The sequence below is a fragment of the Engraulis encrasicolus genome, chromosome 13 (assembly GCF_034702125.1).
Source record: "Engraulis encrasicolus isolate BLACKSEA-1 chromosome 13, IST_EnEncr_1.0, whole genome shotgun sequence".
NCBI lineage: Eukaryota > Metazoa > Chordata > Actinopteri > Clupeiformes > Engraulidae > Engraulis > Engraulis encrasicolus.
In genome coordinates, this window is record NC_085869.1 from 10625150 (window position 1) to 10644088 (window position 18939).

The 18939-nt window shown below is 43.7% G+C and overlaps 1 protein-coding gene across 1 annotated transcript; it reads right to left on the bottom strand.

The window, feature by feature from the left end:
- Window positions 1-12361: 12361 nt before the first annotated feature.
- On the bottom strand, window positions 12362-16738 carry klf5b (Kruppel like factor 5b). The gene is made up of 4 exons (XM_063214431.1): window positions 16172-16738; window positions 14004-15051; window positions 13635-13694; window positions 12362-13280 (listed from the first exon to the last, which is right to left on the bottom strand). Exons 1-4 carry the CDS (start codon window positions 16340-16342, stop codon window positions 13102-13104), a joined length of 1458 nt encoding a protein of 485 aa, XP_063070501.1. The 5' UTR covers window positions 16343-16738; the 3' UTR covers window positions 12362-13101.
- Between the last annotated feature and the right edge of the window lie 2201 nt (window positions 16739-18939).

Consider the following 18939-nt stretch of genomic DNA (forward strand, 5'->3'; position numbering starts at 1 on the left):
ACCTTGGAGAACAAGGAGAAGCAGAAAAAGACGAAATGCGTGTGTCAGAGAGTCATCAAACCCTCAAATGTCATTGAGCGAGTCAGTATATGAAAATATGCTCCCTGATGTTTTGTTCACCTTGGTAGAAAAAAAAGAAAAAGTTCCTTGTGTTACAGTCGGATTGGCAGACCATCCATTATCCATTATTATCAATAATAAGAGCCGAAATGTCACAGGAACTCACAGAAACAAAGCGGTTTAGCTTAGCAGGCCCTGGAGTCGAGCTTGTTTCATAAGGCCACAGGTTGCATAAGCAGTCTTTCCTGAGCTGATGGGGAAGGAGGACTTACAATAGGGCTGGACCGGACATCTGGCATAGCGGGCATTTCCCAGTGGGCCCTGCACCCTAGTTGGCCCCTATTTTCAGAAATATTTAAAAAAAAAAAAAAACATTTCTGAAAATAGGGGCCCACGAGGGTGCGGTGCCCACCGGTGAGTCAGTTCTGCAGTTCTGTTTATTATGAGGGGCCCTTTTAAGCAAAAAGCGCCCGGGCCCTATGTCTCCCCCATTCCAGCCCTGGATTACAGTACAGTACATCAAAGCCGACCAGTCAGTTAACGATCAAACTGGTCTCTCACTCTTTTTAGTGTTATGAAGTATTATTACCTATTTCTTCTTGTTATGTTGTTATTCTATATCCAGTTGTGTACACGTGAGTATCAGTTGTATTGCTCAGCGGGTAAACCATATCATCAGCACCTTGTTTTTATAACGTTTATTGATTTTATTCGGGAGGGGAAAAAGGATTTCAGTAACAGGGGGATGTGTTCAACGACCTAATGGTTTTCTACCGCTAATTGCCATCAAAGTCCCAATAACTTAGCGGCTGAAGAGCAGGGTTGAAAGACACCATAGTTTCCAGTCACACAGAGATGACCAGTAATGTATTTTATATATTCATATTATGCTGTACTTTCTGCAATGCCGGGCACTTCATCTTTGCATATAACTATTTTCCTGTAAAAAGTGATCTTTTGAAGAAAAACAAAATGTTGTAATATAAGTGAAAGTGAAAATGAAAGTTATTAGATTTGCAGGCTGTACATAACTATGAAAATAATAGGGCTTTTCATTTGTTGTTTTTTTGTAATACAAGAAAATACCTTTATACGTATGCAGATTTTGAGAGACATTTGATTTTATCTAATTTGATATAAAGTGGGGCTATTATCGATTCATAAAGGTTTACCTTGTGAAATATATGAACACAATTGTTTTGATGAAAATAAGATGTGACAGAACAATCCAACAAATGGTTCACGTTTAAACAATAGATTCTGTGTATGAGAATGATTGCTTTTTACAAAATACAAACTGATACATCAGACTGATACACAGATGCACTACCTACATTACTTTCACCCTATTTCCTTTCAAGAAATAAAAATAAAAAACATATAGGAAATACAAATATACCAAATATATCACAAATTTTATACACACAAAAAGTGTAATGTGCGTTTATTTGATATCTGTTGTGTCGGTGTGACACCAACAGTTTAGTCACAACTTTGTGTTCGGGCCTATACATGATCTCGGCTCTCGGTTTTGAGACATTACTTTCATACAGACATGGATGTTCATGTACCATTTCTAAAGCGATAGCATAGGTATACGACAGCAAAACATTCTCTAGGTCGATGCATTCCCTATGACATTTTGGCATTTTAACTTTGTGAATTTCTCGGGCATAATTTTGTAACGGCAAGCAGGGTCAAAGTTATGCAATAATAAATAGTGCCTCCTTTTAACAGTGTATTACCTAAATGAATGCACACAAGAAAAAAAAGATACACACACACACACAGATCAAATCAAAACATGTCTACAGAAGAGTTTTAACTTCGTAATGGTGATGTATTCTTGTGTAAAAGTCACTTTTTCTAAGCACATGCACACACTTATTCTCCTACCGATACACACATGGTAATAACTACACCTGATGTTTAATTTAATACAATATCGCCCGCCCCATAACACCTGAATCTTCTTTCGTTGTCTTTTTGTTTTTCACGAGTGCACTGAAAGCCTTATCTATTGTATCAGTACAGCGAGATGTATAGCAGCTGTGATATCACCCATTTCCTCCTCCTCCTTCACCATACTGTACTTGTCTCCTATGGAAGCTGCATATTGTCTGTATGGATGTATTCGACAGCGAGACCTCATAAGAAGAGATGACTTTTATTATGGTATTGTTATAATGGTTTTTTTTCTGCTTTTTTTGTCGTAAACCTCTCCAGTGTTGCACATTTGAGTACATCTGTTCATTTTCTATATCGGTAAAGAAAGAATCCCCCTCACCAACATAACAGTATCTTATTATTATGAAATTGGTTAGTTTTTAGTCTTGGTTGAAACTTAATATTTCATGTACAATATTGTACCTGCGTTTTCACATGAAGACGTGTATTGAATGTGCTATAAGATGGATATCAATCCAATCTTTGAAAAACTTCTCCGCCTGTGAATGACCCAATCTACTTTGTTTCTTTCGTCCGTTTCTTTCTGTACAATATTGCTTTTGTCATTAAGTCTTGTATTTTCGTTCGTACATTTGAACTTTTTTTTTTTAGTTAATCCCAATGCCTTTGGTAAAAAAAAATAATTAATGATATTCTGTAATTGTTGTTGTATTTATGTATAGTGTGTGTATTGTAAATATATTCAGAGCTTTTTGTTTTATTGTAAAGTTGTGATATATATTATATTTTTGCCCTGCAGCGTTTCAAAGGGATTCCCTTGTCATTGAATCCAGTCTAATGGTCTAAAGTCCCCCGATTTCTACAGAGGTGGAAGGATAAACTTTGCTCCTTTCTTTTCAACCATTGTTTCAATCTCCAAAAAAAAGATGTCTAAATATTTTGTCTGTGCTTTTTTGCTTTTTTTCCTCTGTACTTCTTTTCCATATGGATTGAGCTGTGAATTGAAAATTGAGTTCAAACATTATACATGTATAGTAATTTGAATGGAGGCATGAAGTTAAATAAAGTTGCATTTTGTATGGAAAGCGAGCGTCCTCTGCCTCTGCTCCACTGCACATATCACTCATCGTCGCTGTCCAGCGAAAACCACTTATCTCCACTATTATTTTTAGTTTTTTATGTTCGTTCTTTATTTATTATAAAATATAAGACAGTACTATTGGTCAGTATCCATGGGTATATGTGTATGATAAATAATGTAGTAGCCAACTTTAATGTTGCAATGAATATTTTTTTTTGAAAATGTGGTTTTATAAATCAATACATAAAAAACCTTGAGAAGTGGAGATAAGTGGTTTTCGTTGGACAGCGACGTTAAGCACATAATCACACCTGGCATTGTGATGGATTTCATTCAAGCTTTTTCAGTCAAGCTGCAATGCTGTACCTTGACATGGTTTCAGCCACTCAGCCCGGTATGAAAACAGCAAGGCAGCCCTACAAAGGTAAAGTGCAGTAAACATGCCAACATTGAAAAAAGGCCCTCAAAGTGAGATTAGGGTGAAATATTGTAGTTACTGCAAATGTGACTCAGCAATATATCTCTAAAATGGGACACATTTTCCCCAGGACTCCCTGGCAAAAGAGGCTCTTATGGCACATTTCCACTGCCGGTTTTCTAGTAGCCTACAGCTTGACACAGCGCAACTCGCCGCCACTTTTTTGTCTTGTATTGTGCACGACACAGCTCAATCAAAGAGCAAAAAGTGGCGGCCGAGTCGCACTGTGTCGCGCTGAAGTGGAAGTGGCAGTGGAAAAGAGGCATTAGTCTCAATGGGACAATCCTGGCTAAATAAAGGATGAATAAAAATAAATACTTGGACCATACTGCTTTGTCACAAGATAAAGCAGTTGTTGTGAAGACCATTTTCAGTCACTTTGCCTTTGTAGGGCAGACCGGTTCAGTACTTCAACAATGCCTCTTTTCCACTGCCAGTTTTCTGGTAGGTCTACATCTTGACACAGCACGACTCGGCCGCCACTTTTTGCTTTACGATTGAGCTGTGTCGTGCCTCCTCGAAAAGCAAAAAGTGGCGGCCGAGTTGCGCTGTGTCGAGCTGTAGGCCTACCAGCAAACGGCAGTGGAAAAGAGGCGTAAGTGGTTCTTTTTCTGCAGAACTTAACCTTGTGACCCTTGGCCACTTCCTTGAAAGTGTATGCATGCAGGTTATAATGCTGGATCGGTACAGTACACATGGTCGGTCAACTATGGGAAAAGAAGCGAGCTGGCATCTCCAGGGAACCTGCGTGTGAGGGGAAGAAAAGGCTGGGATTACCCCTTGTTGCTCTGGGCCATTTGATATGCTGGATGTGCTGGATGTCAACAGGCTGATTAGTGCCTTTGACAGCCAAGGATCTCCCAAACTAGTTCTGCAAAGGAAGGTGGCGGGGGGAGGGCGGCGGGGGGTGGAGGGTGGGTGTGTGTGTGTGTGTGTGTGTGTGTGTGTGTGTGTGTTGGGGGGGTATGTAAGAGGCAGGAAGCTCTTGCTCAAGACACTTTGTACATACTGCAATGTAATGTAATGTGGGATCCCTTTCGCAAACGCCCCACGTGTGCTCATTAGCGGTAGATGTTGCCAGATTATATCAGAGTGGCTGGTGATGGCTGATTGTGTGAAGTGACATGATGCACTGGTTTATGGGTGCAGACAGGGACGCTGACAGCTTTGACCTGGCCTGGGACAAACATGTCTGAAAGCCCCCCCCCCCCACTCAATACATTCTGCAGTACAATGAGGACCCAATTCCAGCCCCCTCTGTCCCTGGGCCCAGGACAACTGACCCCTTTGCAGCTGCAGATTGCAGGAGGGAGTTGACAGAGGGCTGCAGCAGGAGGAAAGAAGAAATGGCGGTGCAGGTTTTGCACGCAGGGGTTGCCAGATTGGGCGGTTTCCTGCCGATTTGGCCTGTTGATTTAGTCCATGTGTGGGTAAAATACCAGCTTGAGTGGGATGTATTGTAGATATACAGTATGAACATATAGAAAGCAATAGAAATCAGTTTTCGGGATTTAGTGCCCCCAAGTGGTTTTGAGCATTTTTTGGGCTGAAAATCATCAGTCATATCTGGCAACCCTGTTTGCACCTCAGAACAAGTCAAGTCAGCGATCTGATCTGTGCAGAGAAGCTGCTGCTGAAGGTGGTATAGTAGGTAGAAACTTACCCCCCACATACTGTACATGCACACGCACACGCACACACACACACACACACACACACACACACACACACACACACACACACACACACACACACACACACACACAGATGCAAAGAAACACGCATGCACACACACATGTACAAAACACATACACACTGACATACATGCATGCATACACACAGACACATACACACACACACATTGAATGTTCACACACTGGCACACACACACACACACACACACACACACACACACACACACACACACACACACACACACACACACACACACACACACACACACACACACACACACACACACACACACACACACACACACACACACACACGCAAGCAAACTTGTTGCAACATGGCCCCCCTTGAGGCTTTTTTGTCTTCATGGGCAGCGGCCTGATTCAACACGCATTTGCCCACCTAAGAAAAACATCTAAGCCTCATAACTTCCACAACGTCTACTGTGTGTGACAGCTTCTATCGTTTTGGCTGTGAACGTGATGACTCTCGATTATGACTCATAGCCTGTGCATGGGCTGTCCTGATAATATTTCCATGTGGCATTTCAAAAAGAAAACACACCGCTGTCGTTTATTCAGACAAACTGCCTGTGCTGTGAGTGACAGACTTTGGTTTATTTTTTCTTTACACTGGCAAACGTGCGTACAGACTGCGTTCTGACCTTTCTTCAAGCTAGGCATCTCTGTCAACACCTGTGTTTTTTCTTGTGTTTCTAAGATAGACAAGTAAGGTATATTAAGTATTTGGCATTTTGTGTGTGCATCAACCTGAGTTTTGTCTTTTTCTACCTTTGGTCAGTGACATGTTTCAGCCTTCAAGGAGACTCTCCTCTTTTGTGACTTTCTACTACACTAATGCTTGAGCTGCCCTAGTCCCAGGCCAGACTCTTTGACATGATGTGTATGTGTGTGTGTACTCTACTTTATTAAGAAAAAAACACTCCTTTGCATCTGCACTTGTTGTTCTGTATATTTCCTGTGCACCTCGTATCTACTAATTATGTTGGCTATGATCATTTCCTCAATTGCAAGTCGCTTTGGTTAAAAAATAAAAAAAGTCTGTCAATTGCAATGTCATATAATGTTGAAGTGTATAGCAGAGTGGCAGCTAAGCTGATGAAGGTATCTCACAAGCAGGCCTACTCTGCCCTAGCCTGGCTCTCACGCAGACCCTTAGTGCTTCGTGCATCTTCGTTACAATCCATCTGCGTGAGAACCAAGTTAACTCTGCCCTACAATGGCAAAGTGCAGTAACAACATATTTTGTCAAAATGGAGTTTAGGCTGGAAATAGTATTCATCATGCAACACTTTATCTTGTGGCAAAGCCTATAAGTCCGAATGTGTCCTGTTTTAGAAATGTTGCTATGTCAAATTTGCAGCAACTACAATGCTTTGAAGGCATTTTTCAGTTTCTGTTTCAAAGCTGGTTGCTACTGCACTTTGCCTTTGAAGGGTCGTACTGATAGCTTTGACGGCACGGGACATCTGTCATCTGAGAAGCCCCGTACTCCCCATCCCTCAATACATGAAGAGTTCAGATGCAAAACCCCCTAACTCCATTTCTGAAGACCTGCACTTCTATATTTTTAGAGAACCCCGTTGTTGGTTTGGCTTACATTCATATACTTGATAATACATATTAATAGTTATATTACATAAATAAAATAAAAAATATGCAATTTTGATAGCTTTGTATTAAATAAAAATGAATTAAGATTATTTTCTGAAAAGGCACTTAAGGGGTTTTGCATCTGAACTCTTCACATGTGCAGTAGTGGGTGCCGGGGACCCCTTGGGGGCCACAAGGGGGTGCTAGGGGGGCCGCCGCAAGTTGAAATGAACAGTATTGTAAAATACTGAATGGCCTCATTTATGCCATAGTCAACACTGCCACATTCATGATGTTTCCAGTTGTAGTTGCATATGGATTGAGGGGCGCACTTATCGACGAAAGGTAGTGCAGTGAAAAAAATGGTGTGGCACGATCCATGTCAGGGGGGGCCTTGGCTGGAATCAACCGGTATATGGGGGGCCTTGTCATGGTAAGGTTTGGAAAGCCCTGGCCTAACATGTTAGGTAGAAGGAAGCTTCTGTCATATTTCTCAAAGCCTTTGTACTTAACGGTTAAGGCATATACAGGTATTGTTATCTGTGGAGGATTTAAGATGTCGTACAGCTACTGACATTTTTTTCTTCAAAAACTGAATTGAACTGGTAAAACCTCCCATACGTTTTTGGTTACGAAGCGACAACATCCCATCTCCATCACATCTCTACCGGCCTTGTCATGGTAAAGTTTAGGAACCCCTGAGCTAGACAACTGTATAGTTGTTTTTAAAAGAAATGATAGGCACACGGCCATCAAAAGACCAACCTTGGGATGGGAACTATTCAGCACTGAAAACTCATTATGCTTAATCTCTGAAGGTGCAACGGACTTAAAAGACTCACCACACAAATACTTAACCACACACGCACACAAAACAAACAAACAATAACACTTTACCACCAACCTCCACATGCCATGCCAGGCCTGGTAAGTGAAAAACACTCACCAGTATGAGCAGGTTTAAACTGGTTTGATGAAAGAAACTGGGCTGAGTCAGAGGTGCCAAACTAAAAGCCAGTAAGCTTTCAAAACATCCTAGGAAAAGGTTTTTTATTTGATTTCTTTGTGGAAGCCTATCCTTAGCTATAGTTTTGTTTAAATCATAATGAGCTGTGACAAAGTAGTTAAATGATTAACCTCATTTGGTACATTTGACGCGAGAGTGCATTGTACTCATGGAGCCTAGGCTTAAGTCGTACCGCCTGCTTTGCATGGTAACAATCGTCTTGACTTCTGCCACTATGTACAGGTGTATGTGTGACCTACAGACAGTGTGGGAACCTTTTCGCCTGAGCGCAAAAGCAATCTACTACTAACCTAGTGGACGTTCCACTGAATCGCAATTGTACAGTAGGCCTAATCCACGCAAAACACACACAGTATGGCGTATAGTCCTGATGGCCAGCTGCTACTACTTTGACATACTGCTGCCGTAATTATAAAAATAGTCACCCTCTAGTCTAAACGGTATATAGATAATGGAGATGCGTCTGCAGTGTGTTAAATTCTCAAAGGCTTTCCAGCCGCTGACTTCCATCAGCTCAGAAGTTCAGATAGAAACCCTGATTGCATCGCTCAACACACATTAATAATGAATATCAAAGTGAATGATCAATCTACATTTGGCTGTGGAGGAAGCGAGTGCATGACTGAATGCATTGCGTAACAGCTAAAAGAGAAAAGAAGACAAGAGAGACTCCAGGAGAGAGTGGGAGAGAGAGTACATAGTTTTAGTAGTCACACACACGCACACACAGGATGGACATAAACAATCAGCTATTTGTTCCTCTGCCAAAAAACCTAATGCGCCACAATCATTTCCGTTCCCTCTTTTCCTCCGTACCCCCCACCCATCCCCCCGATCCACCAAAAAGGCCATCTCAAAGTAACCAAGGCAGACATGAAGAGCTCAGTAGAAATCACATGTTTGTTCATTTTCTCTTTTTTGCAGAATAGAAAATGGCAGCTCATACATAATAACAAAAATAAAATAAATACATTATCATATTTACAACTATAACAATCGAAAGCATCTAAATTAACTTTTTTTTTTGGGAGGAGATGATAAAAACGTAACCACTACCTGAGCATCAGTCTGAAAACGTTCCACCACGTAAGTTGGTTTAACGCTTAAAGACTGGCTTTATGAAAGACACAATACATAAAATAAAATAAAAAAAAAACCCTTAGAAAGTACTACGCTACTCTCTATACAGGTTCCTATGCAAACGAAGCACTACATGTGGATAGCGACAAATGGTTGAATATTGCAGTGTGTAGTATCCTTTAAACATAAACAGAGTATTCTCTGCCTTTTGAAAAACACACATGTGGTGCGGTGTAAAAACTAAGCTGGGTGATTTTTTTAACAGTACACCAGTCTGCATTGCAGTCTTGATACAGATTGGTTGTTGTAGCCATGTGATCTATAGTAGATAAGAAGTCATGACCCAAGTTCCTAGAATCCTAACAAACTAAAGCAATATAAAGAAAAGATTGCACTCAAAAAACTTTTCCTAAGAAATCTTTTCATTAGACTTCAGTGGCAACACATGTTTGACCTTTGAATATTTCTACTGTACAGTACGACAACTGCTTGAGTTGAGAAAGTCATAGAAACGCTGTGTAATCTTTCCCACTGAAGTCTTTGCTACAAAATGTTTACTGGAATAAGCAAATTAAATAAGAGAAGTGTTTGGAATGCAACCTTTTTTGTTTTTGACTTTGGAGATGAGAGTGTTGAATTGCACTCATTGAAGACCTTTATGTCAAAAAAACAAAAATCTCTAAATTGAGTCTGACATTCAGAAGAACATTAGGAACGTTTCACACAACTACAGTAGTTTCCCTCTAGCCACCAGGTGGTAGGGGGCATATAAGCATACGAACACACTCATGACAGCATTGATTTGATAGGGACAAGGAGGGGCCGACAACAATGCTGGTCTTGGATTGGTCAGGGGCACCGATGATTGACATAGACTGTGCCCTCAGAGATCGGGGCCAGGGATTTGCTTGGGCAGTGTACGTGTGTGTGAAGGTCACACCGAATTGATTGGCTAGTGCGGAATGGAAGGGCATACAGTACGTACAACAGCCAAGGATGGCACTGCTACAAACGTATGCACTTCACTTCACTGAAGGAGTCTAAAGAAAGGCCTCTAGAGATTGATTAAGTGCCTCAGAGATGTGAGGACCACTGGGATTGCATGGTAGAGCTTATACATGAACTCAAATCTCAAAAATAAATGAACAAAGAAGCACTTCAGATTTCTTTTTGCTTTTTTAATCGCCTCACAAATGTTCCGGGCTTGCATGCTTCTTTTTTTCAGTGTGAAATGTCGATGGAAAAAAGCAAAAAGAAATCTGATGAGTGCTTCTTTATTCATTCATGTTTGAGATTTGAGTTCATTCATTGACAAAGTTAAGCACCCAGTGTAGAGCATTAGACTACAAGGTGTTGAGCGCGCTTCCTGATCCTTCTATGTGCACAGTGTTACACAACGCACAAAAAAGTGAAAAAACAAACAAACAAACAAAATAAAATTCCCCTCTTACAAGTCACAGTGTGTCCCTGTGGATAAACAGTATCTATTGGTACCTATTAAAACAAAATATACAACTCCCCTTGTACTCAAATGTAAAAGGGTCTTCTTACTGATAACGCTAACTATTTCAAAAAAATATGTATTATGGTGGTCAAACATCAGGAAGTCAGCCAGGTAGGGTAAGGACAGTGAACGTTTCGGAGACTGATCAGTAGTAACACGTGGCTCCACTGGCGTAACGCAAGTACTTCAGGCCCCCCTGCAAGCTACCAAGAATGGGCCACCAAACAAAAAAAAGAGGGCCTACCATCAAATGGAAGGGGCCCGTTTCTTCAAGTCAAGGGCCCGTTTCTTCAAGTCAAGGGCCCATGTGGGCCCCCAGCCTCGTAATGGGCCCCCTTGCCTAACGGGGGCTGCAGGGGTATACTTTACGCCCCTGCGTGGCTCTGACTTTGGAATGCCTCTTTGAAGAGCCGATCAAAAGGAGAAATATGAAGGTGTGGGTTATTATCATGCCACCTCCTTCAATCTGTTTTACATCCTCTTGGCTGCCAACAAATGGCTCAGTGTCTCTTGCACATAAGTTATGTTGCACTTTTTGTTCAATTAGTACCCTTATACTAACAGCAGAAGAAAAAAAAAACGCAGTGATGAATGTGGCACAGTTGAATAGACGCCAAATAGGACTATTAAAGACACGCAGTACAATCTGTGCTGTTCACTTCACAACACTCACTCTCTCTGTCTCTGCTGTAAAGAAGTTGTGAATGTACAGTATACGGTAGTGAGGATTGAAAAGGGCTGCTACAGTACACAAATGTGTGGTGGTGTCACACCTCAGAGAAATCAGTTGAAGGTGAAGATTGTGCACATCCCGGGAAGAGGTGTAGGACAAAGGCTGACTGTAGTTTCGGAGTGAGAGGTCTGCACACTTAAGATCCTTTTTAATTTTCTTTTATTGTTTCATGGCTGGCCAGTCATAAAATAATAAAAGAAAACAAAAAGGATTTTAAGTGCGCAGACCTCTCACTCCGAAACACTTCAAAAAAAGAAAGAGGCAGTGATCCATGATATTTCCAGTTACACACATCTTCATGAGAACAGTCCTCCCATCACAATTCCTCCTAATGACCAACTGAATTTTGAGATATATTTTTTTAAATCTCACTCCCAGTGTTGATGCTAAATGCTAAATGTAAGATGTATCATCAGTCCAGTCCATTACCAGACCATGTGGTGGGCTACTAAGTGCTTTAGGGGCTGAAATATTAAGATGAACGAACGCAGGCGCATGGAGACGATCAAGCTCACTCTTTGGTACCCATAGGGCCAGTTGATGTGGAAACAAGAGTAGGTAACATGGGATTCGTTGGCAAAGTCTGAAGTTTCTTTCTTTCTGGGTGGCCATGTTCGGGAGGGCTGGGCGTTGTATATTTTTTCAACAGTTCACGGTCGATTCCAAACGGGTGTTGCACTGATTGGTGGAAAGTGACAGGATGTTGCACTGATTGGTGGAAAGTGACAGGATGAATTTAGGAAGGAAGATTAATGAGCAGAGACTTAAAACTCCATCCCAAGGGGTAGATTAAAGTTGAAACTGCACGCAAACATACCGCTGCTAAATTGGCCACCGCGTTGTTGGCTTTGCACACACACTGGCAGACTTGCCAAATGACAAAAAGGAAAAAAAAATATATTGATGTAAGGCCAGGTATCTTTTATCAAAAGGCACATTTAAATATTAATAAAACACACTGACGTTAGTGGGGGTGGGTGGGAGTGGTACAGTCTATTACGGAGAGAGAGAGAGAGAGAGAGAGAGAGAGAGAGAGAGAGAGAGAGAGAGAGAGCACGAGAGAAACAAAGAGACAGAGAGAGAGAGAGAAAGAGACAGAAACAGACAGAGAGAGAGAGAGAGAGAGAGAGAGAGAGAGAGAGAGAGAGAGAGAGAGAGAGAGAGAGAGAGAGAGAGAGAGAGAGAGAGAGAGAGAGAGAGAGAGAGAGTGAGAGAAACAAAGAGACACACAGAGAGAGAAAGAGACAGAAACAGACAGACAAAGAGAGAGAAAGAGAGAGAGAGAGACAGAGAGAGGGGGAGCAATGGCAGGTTGTAATGGAGATTTAACACAAAAAAAACCCACGCATGGCAGAAAATCATGGCAACCATATGGTTCCTGATGAAGAGTGAATATCCCAGTGTAAGCAACAATCCACAACAGGGAACCCCAGGATGAGTGCTGGCAGTCCCCTAAGGACCACTTGGCCAGACCAGGTCCACCTGGGATGGAAGCTCAGCCAAGATAACAGCCAGCACTGTCAACAATTTGTCCCCTCACAGTCACAACACCTCGCCTTGCCTTTGCCTTCACCTCACCACACCCTACCCCCCACCCACTCAATGTTCTTGCCACACACGATCCCCTTGTGTTTTCATTTCCATCCAGAAGGTGGCAGCGGTTCCTTTTTTGTGAAAAACAAACAAACAAAAAGGAAGAAATTAAAAAATTAAATAAAATTAAAAAATAAAGAGAGAAAAAAAACAAGCTTCTGCTGAGGGCCCGCATGGTTGTGGAACTGTGTTACGCCCAATTCCCACCCTGTCCACCTGTGGACTAATTAAAAGTGAGAAGAGGGGGGCGTTGGCTGTCGGCTTTAGCCTCGGTGGCATTAGCAACGCCATGTCGTGCAGTGGCGGCAACGCCAACGCTAGCGGCGGCGCCGCTAGTTCTGATGTCTCTTCATGTGGAGGGCCAGGTGGTCGGAGCGGGAGAAACTTCGGCTGCAGACAGAGCACTGGAAGGGCTTGGCCCCCGTGTGCTTCCTGAAGTGGCGCGTCAGCTCGTCAGAGCGGGCAAAGCGCCAGTCGCAGCCCTCCCACGAACACTTGTACGGCTTCTCTCCTGAAATAAAACCCAGACACACAACACAACATGGCGTCAGCAAAGTCAGTGCGCAGTCCGGGACAGCGGGTAGAAACTTTTGTACACACTCACTCACGATCAACTGATCAAAGACACGATAAAAAGCGTTCAATCTGAACTTAACTTTAATCGACAAAGAGGTATTTAGTATCAAGGTATAAAAGGGACTTGATGTAATGTAGGAAGACTTTCCAAACAGCACACAGAATGTGTAGTGCATGCCAGCCGCATACTTCTGCCTGGCAACATAACACACTGCATCCAAAATAGTCGAGCGGGCAGGCGGGCGCGCAGACGCAGCCCTTTCATACCACGCCGCACTATAAGTCTTACCCGTGTGCGTCCTCAGATGGGCTTTCAAATGCGACGACTTGGTGTAGACTTTCTTACAACCTGCAAAGAAGAAGAAGGCAATAAATGTCAAACCTGGCACATCCTGACATCAGAATTACATGTCCCGAACCTGTTTGGTAGCCTGAGTAACAAGGCGAGAACAAATCATCACACAGTAGTGCCTCCGACTCAAAAGGTCACGTCACTTTCATCTAAAACTGTGTGATCACCGTCGATCATAAATTATCTAGATATGCGTGACTCTGGCATATCTTCTTTAATGTGGGAGGCCTAAACTGTTTTCCCTCGACTGGCCCAAAGGCACAAGCAGCACAGCGGAAGGAATGTCACAGCTCATTCACGGCTCACCTGGTATGTCACAGTGATGTATCCGCCGCTTGTCAAGGTCGGGGTTGTTCCTGCGGTTGTACCTGACGCCGGGGCCGGGCGCTACAAGGCCAGGTGCGGAGGCTGGGGGCGCGGGTGTGGGCGTGGGCACAGACGAGGAGGAAATGGGCCCGCCGCTGCCGGCGCCGCCGCTGGCACTGGTGGAGGTCTGCACTGCGAACTTGGACGCCATGCTGGCCGCGTAGGACGGGGGCGGCGACAGGTTCTGCAGCAGGTCCTTGCTGCGGTCCGGGCTGCCCGGTTCTGAACTCGGGGGCGACGGGGGCAGGTAGCCTGGTGGCTTGTGCTGGAGCTGGGTGTACTGGCCAGCTGCGGACGGCGAGTATCCCCTGGCACCAGCCATGGCACTCCCAGCGACAGCACCACCACCCAGGGCCTTACTGCCGCTGACCAGGGCCTGGTCCGCCAGGCTGAGACTGCCGAAAGAGGGCACCGCGGAGGACAGGCTGCCGTGCGGGTCGGCACACAGCGCACCGGCGGGCACAAACGTGTCTAGTTCCGAGTTCAAGAGCTGGAAAAGGGGGATGTCGTGGAAGTCAAGAGACGGGGCCATGGGCTCCTGTTTGATGAAAACATTGCCGCCGCCGGTGTCTGATGCAGGGCTGAAGAGGCTGGTGTAGTCGGCGTGGTGGTGGGGGTGGTGGTGATGGTGGTGGGGATGGTGGGGGTGAGAGTGCGGATGAGGGTGAGGGTGGTGGGGGTGTGGATGTGGATGTGCGGCTGGGGCCAGAGAACCAGGGCAGCTGGGATAAAAGACTGACTCCACGGGCTCCGATTTGACCTGGGCCATGGCTGGTGTCACGGGCCTACACAGGCCCGTCCGCAGGTAGGTGACGTCTGGGAGGAAGACGCTGGCGTTGAGGCCGTACGGGGAACTGTGGCCCTGGCTGGACTGCTCGAGCATTGTGGTGGTGGTGGCGGTGGTGGCGGGACCGTCTTTTGGAAACTTCTTGTCCTCGAGTATTCCGTGCGGAGGCGGCTCCATGTACTTCTCCATCTCTGATTTAATCTGGGAAATGATGAGATAATTGATTATTATTTTATTATTATATAATGAACAGTTTAGAGCCGTCACGTGTCTGAGAAGGCCACGGACACATCCTGAATCCTAAATTGTCAATAGACTTGCTGGACAAGCCATGGATGAACGATACGTAACAGTGTTGTCAAAGCAATCAACGATTCTCAGCTACAGTGTAAAATACAGTGCAATAGTGAAAGTATTGATTGGACATAATGGTTTAGTCCCACCACAGCTCAACAATTCTAAATGCGCACATTTGTAACATAAGCTGAGAGGACAGACATAAACTGGTGTTGTGACATTTGGGCTGCTATCTTCTTCACGCATTGCCTCTGGCTAGGCAACAGTCCAACAACACCCTGCAACACCACCACCACCACCACCACTACAACATGCCAGTGGTGCTGACGGGGTGGAGGAGGTGGGTGAAAGGGGTGGGGGGGCGTCTACCCCATAAGAAGAAAATGTAAGCTTGAGAGCTAGTGGGGAGCTGAGCTGAGATAGCATCTCGTCATGGGCGCACCTCGGGGCAACAGCTCCCTGGCTGGCGAGGACATTTTTTGACGGAGGGGAGGCATGAATGGAGAGACCCGCGCGAAGCCCGTGGAGCGTGGCTACGGTACGCATAAACTATGGAAATCTACCGCTGAATTTAGACCTCACAGCTGCTCCAGAGTCATGGATACCTCTCTCTCCCAAGTTTTCAAATTAAGGTCAGCGTCGATGGCGTGGGGAACTTTAACCTCCCAGCAATGAGTACAGTAGTGGTCCTTGCTACTCTGCGGTCCATGCGTCGCGGATCACTCATCTCCTTGGCCAAATAGCCTTCATCGCAAATCAACCCATCAATTCCAAAGTCACATGGCAAAACGCCAAACAAGCAATTTTGTAGGCTATTTACACAGGCTATCGTAAATCTGCAGTGGCTACGGCTCGAGCCTGCAGACGCCTATCGCGTCGCCTCTGTGTTATTGCATGTTAAAATAAACAGTATTAACACGAATCAATGTAATGGATTTAAAATACAGCATATGTTTAGGGAATTATGCTAAACCGTTGCTAAATCCTAGCTGATGCCCACAGTTATGAATAAACGTGTACTAACCAGAATGTGGTCGATTGTCGGGGTGCCATTAAAAATATTCCTTCCTATATTAGAAACGAACCCGCAATCTTCTTGCAATCCCCCCGACGGTGCAGCTTTGAAAGGTGTATAAAACGACTCCACTTGCCCCGGAACGATACCCGCACTGTTTGGTAACAAAACAGTGGCCATGAACGCCAGTCAGACGATAGAATGTGTGATATTAATTTAACAAGCCTTACTGCGGTAAATAACACGCCAATGTAGCTGTCAAGTGTTCGCTCCTTGTTTCACGTTTGACATGTCAAATTACGCAACCGCCTGATTTCAATGGCTCAAGACGGGGCGGGGCTCGGCGCTGAAGAGAGAAAAGAGACATGCCAGTTCGACCACATTTACTGACATTTTATCCATTCTGCCCCCTTTTTAAAGCCGATCATGGCGTTAACTTTATTTCTTGCCATGGGACTAGGTCACCAAATGTGGTCAGAAATTTACCAGCCGACAGGACATCAAATTTAATCACCAATGGTTTAGTTGGTATTTATTATAGGCTAATAAAACCAATGTACACTTTACCCAAGGCTGTTGAGAGATAACTATTGTTATTTTTTGTAAATTAATCATGGGGAAAAAATAAAACTGCTGTGTGGAAAGGAACTTAACCTCTTTGTGTCTGTGTCATTCAGACAGCCACTGACTACAGATGCCAAGCTCACTGGGTGTGAATGCCAAATGCCTTAATGACGAGACACTTTGTGCTCTCCTTATACATTTTTCTCTGCCTGTGCCAAAACTTCTCAACCTGGGATTCAAAGTACCTGTATTTATTTCATAGTAGGCTTCCCAGACCAGACCTGTGTTGCCCAAGGCTCCCAGGGACTAGGTCAGTTTCTACCCCCCCTCTCCTCTCCCACCAGCACCAGCCCCACTATCTCTCCTCCTCCCCCTAGGCCATAATATGTGCTGGTATGCACAATCCCGGAGCAGCTGTCTGTGTGGAGTGCAGTCTTTATGCCAGCATGCCGGGGGAAGCACTGGAGTCGGCAAAGACTCTTGCCAGAGGGAAATATTGAGAATGTTTCAGATCTAAAATAGGACAATATCATGAGCGTGCTATGCGCTGTACTTAAAATGGGCATACCAAATGTACCATGGAGACTTAAAATAGATCTGGGGGCACACAAACTTTTTCCGCATAATACTCAGAAACAAATCTACAATGAATTATATAGGCCTACGTATTTTCTCATCAATCAGGCCATTACTTTTTTTCTTGCTCTCTTTTTTTACCCCATCAGAAATAGATGGGGGTGGTGTTTTTTTTTTTTTTTGGTTGTTGTTGTTGTGAAGCTTCATTCTTCAGGCGATTGATGTACTAGTCTTGGTGAAATGTCACGTTCATGCGAACAAAAGGGGATATGAAGGTATGTTTGTGTGGCATGTTCAAACAAAGGTGTGCCCATGTGTTGGCAGAGCAGGTAAAACGTGATGAGAGTACCAAAGCAATACACACACACACACACACACACATACACACACACACACACACACACACACACACACACACACACACACACACACACACACACACACACACACACACACACACACACACACACACACACACACACACACACACGGCAAATCACAGACAAATCTAAGGCAGCTAAGTCAACATTCTCACTGCAAAACTTCAGCTTGTCTCTTCACAGAGTGACTTTTGGTTGTTTTGTGAATAGCCCCCAGATGATGTACTGTATGCATTACTCTGGCTTTTTTTTTGCTGTGATTTATTATCTGGCATAATATATATGGGAAATGGGGGGGAAGTTCCATCAATTTGGGCGCAGTCCATCACATTTCTATGACATTCTCTCTTGACTTTCCCCCCTGAGGTAGGCTACGTGGGCTTTGCTGCCAGTGAACACTGTAAAACTCTGCAAGTGTAAGCCTGCCGTATAAATAGCTGTTTTTTCCCCTCCAAACTCCACTTAAAAAGCTCTAGGTCTCAGCGAGGATGGCACCTTGACAGCCGAATGCGTGTCCTGGTTGCTCTAAGAAGGAGCTCCACTGTGTGAGTAAAATGTATATTTTTAATGCAGACAGACAGATCGGTACGACAGACGTACTTTAAACATACTTTAAAAGAAAAATCCAAAGCGACATAGCAGATAGATAGATAGATAGATAGATAGATAGATAGATAGATAGATAGATAGATAGATAGATAGATAGATAGATAGATAGATAGATAGATAGATAGATAGATACATACATAGGCCTATATACTGTACATACATACATACACATACATACACATACATACATACATACATACATACATACATACATACATACATACATACATACATAGCCTACATACATACATACATACATACATACATACATACATACATACATACATACATACATACATACATACATACATACATACATACATACATACATACATACATACATACAGACATACATACATACATACATACATACATACATACATACGATATATAGAGTACATACACACATACATACCCTACATAGACACATAGATATGTACAGTGTATCAGTGTATCTGATCCCATGCCAGATAGCATTGGCTCCACTGGCCGTTTATCAAAGCCTGACCTTTACTCTGACCCTTCAGATCTGCAGACATGGCGTCACGAAGAACATCTGTCACGTCGCTGAGTATGGCACGTCCTCCTCTTCCTCCTCCTCCTCGTCTTCCTCCTTATCATCTTCCTCCCCCTGCTCCTCCTCTTCCT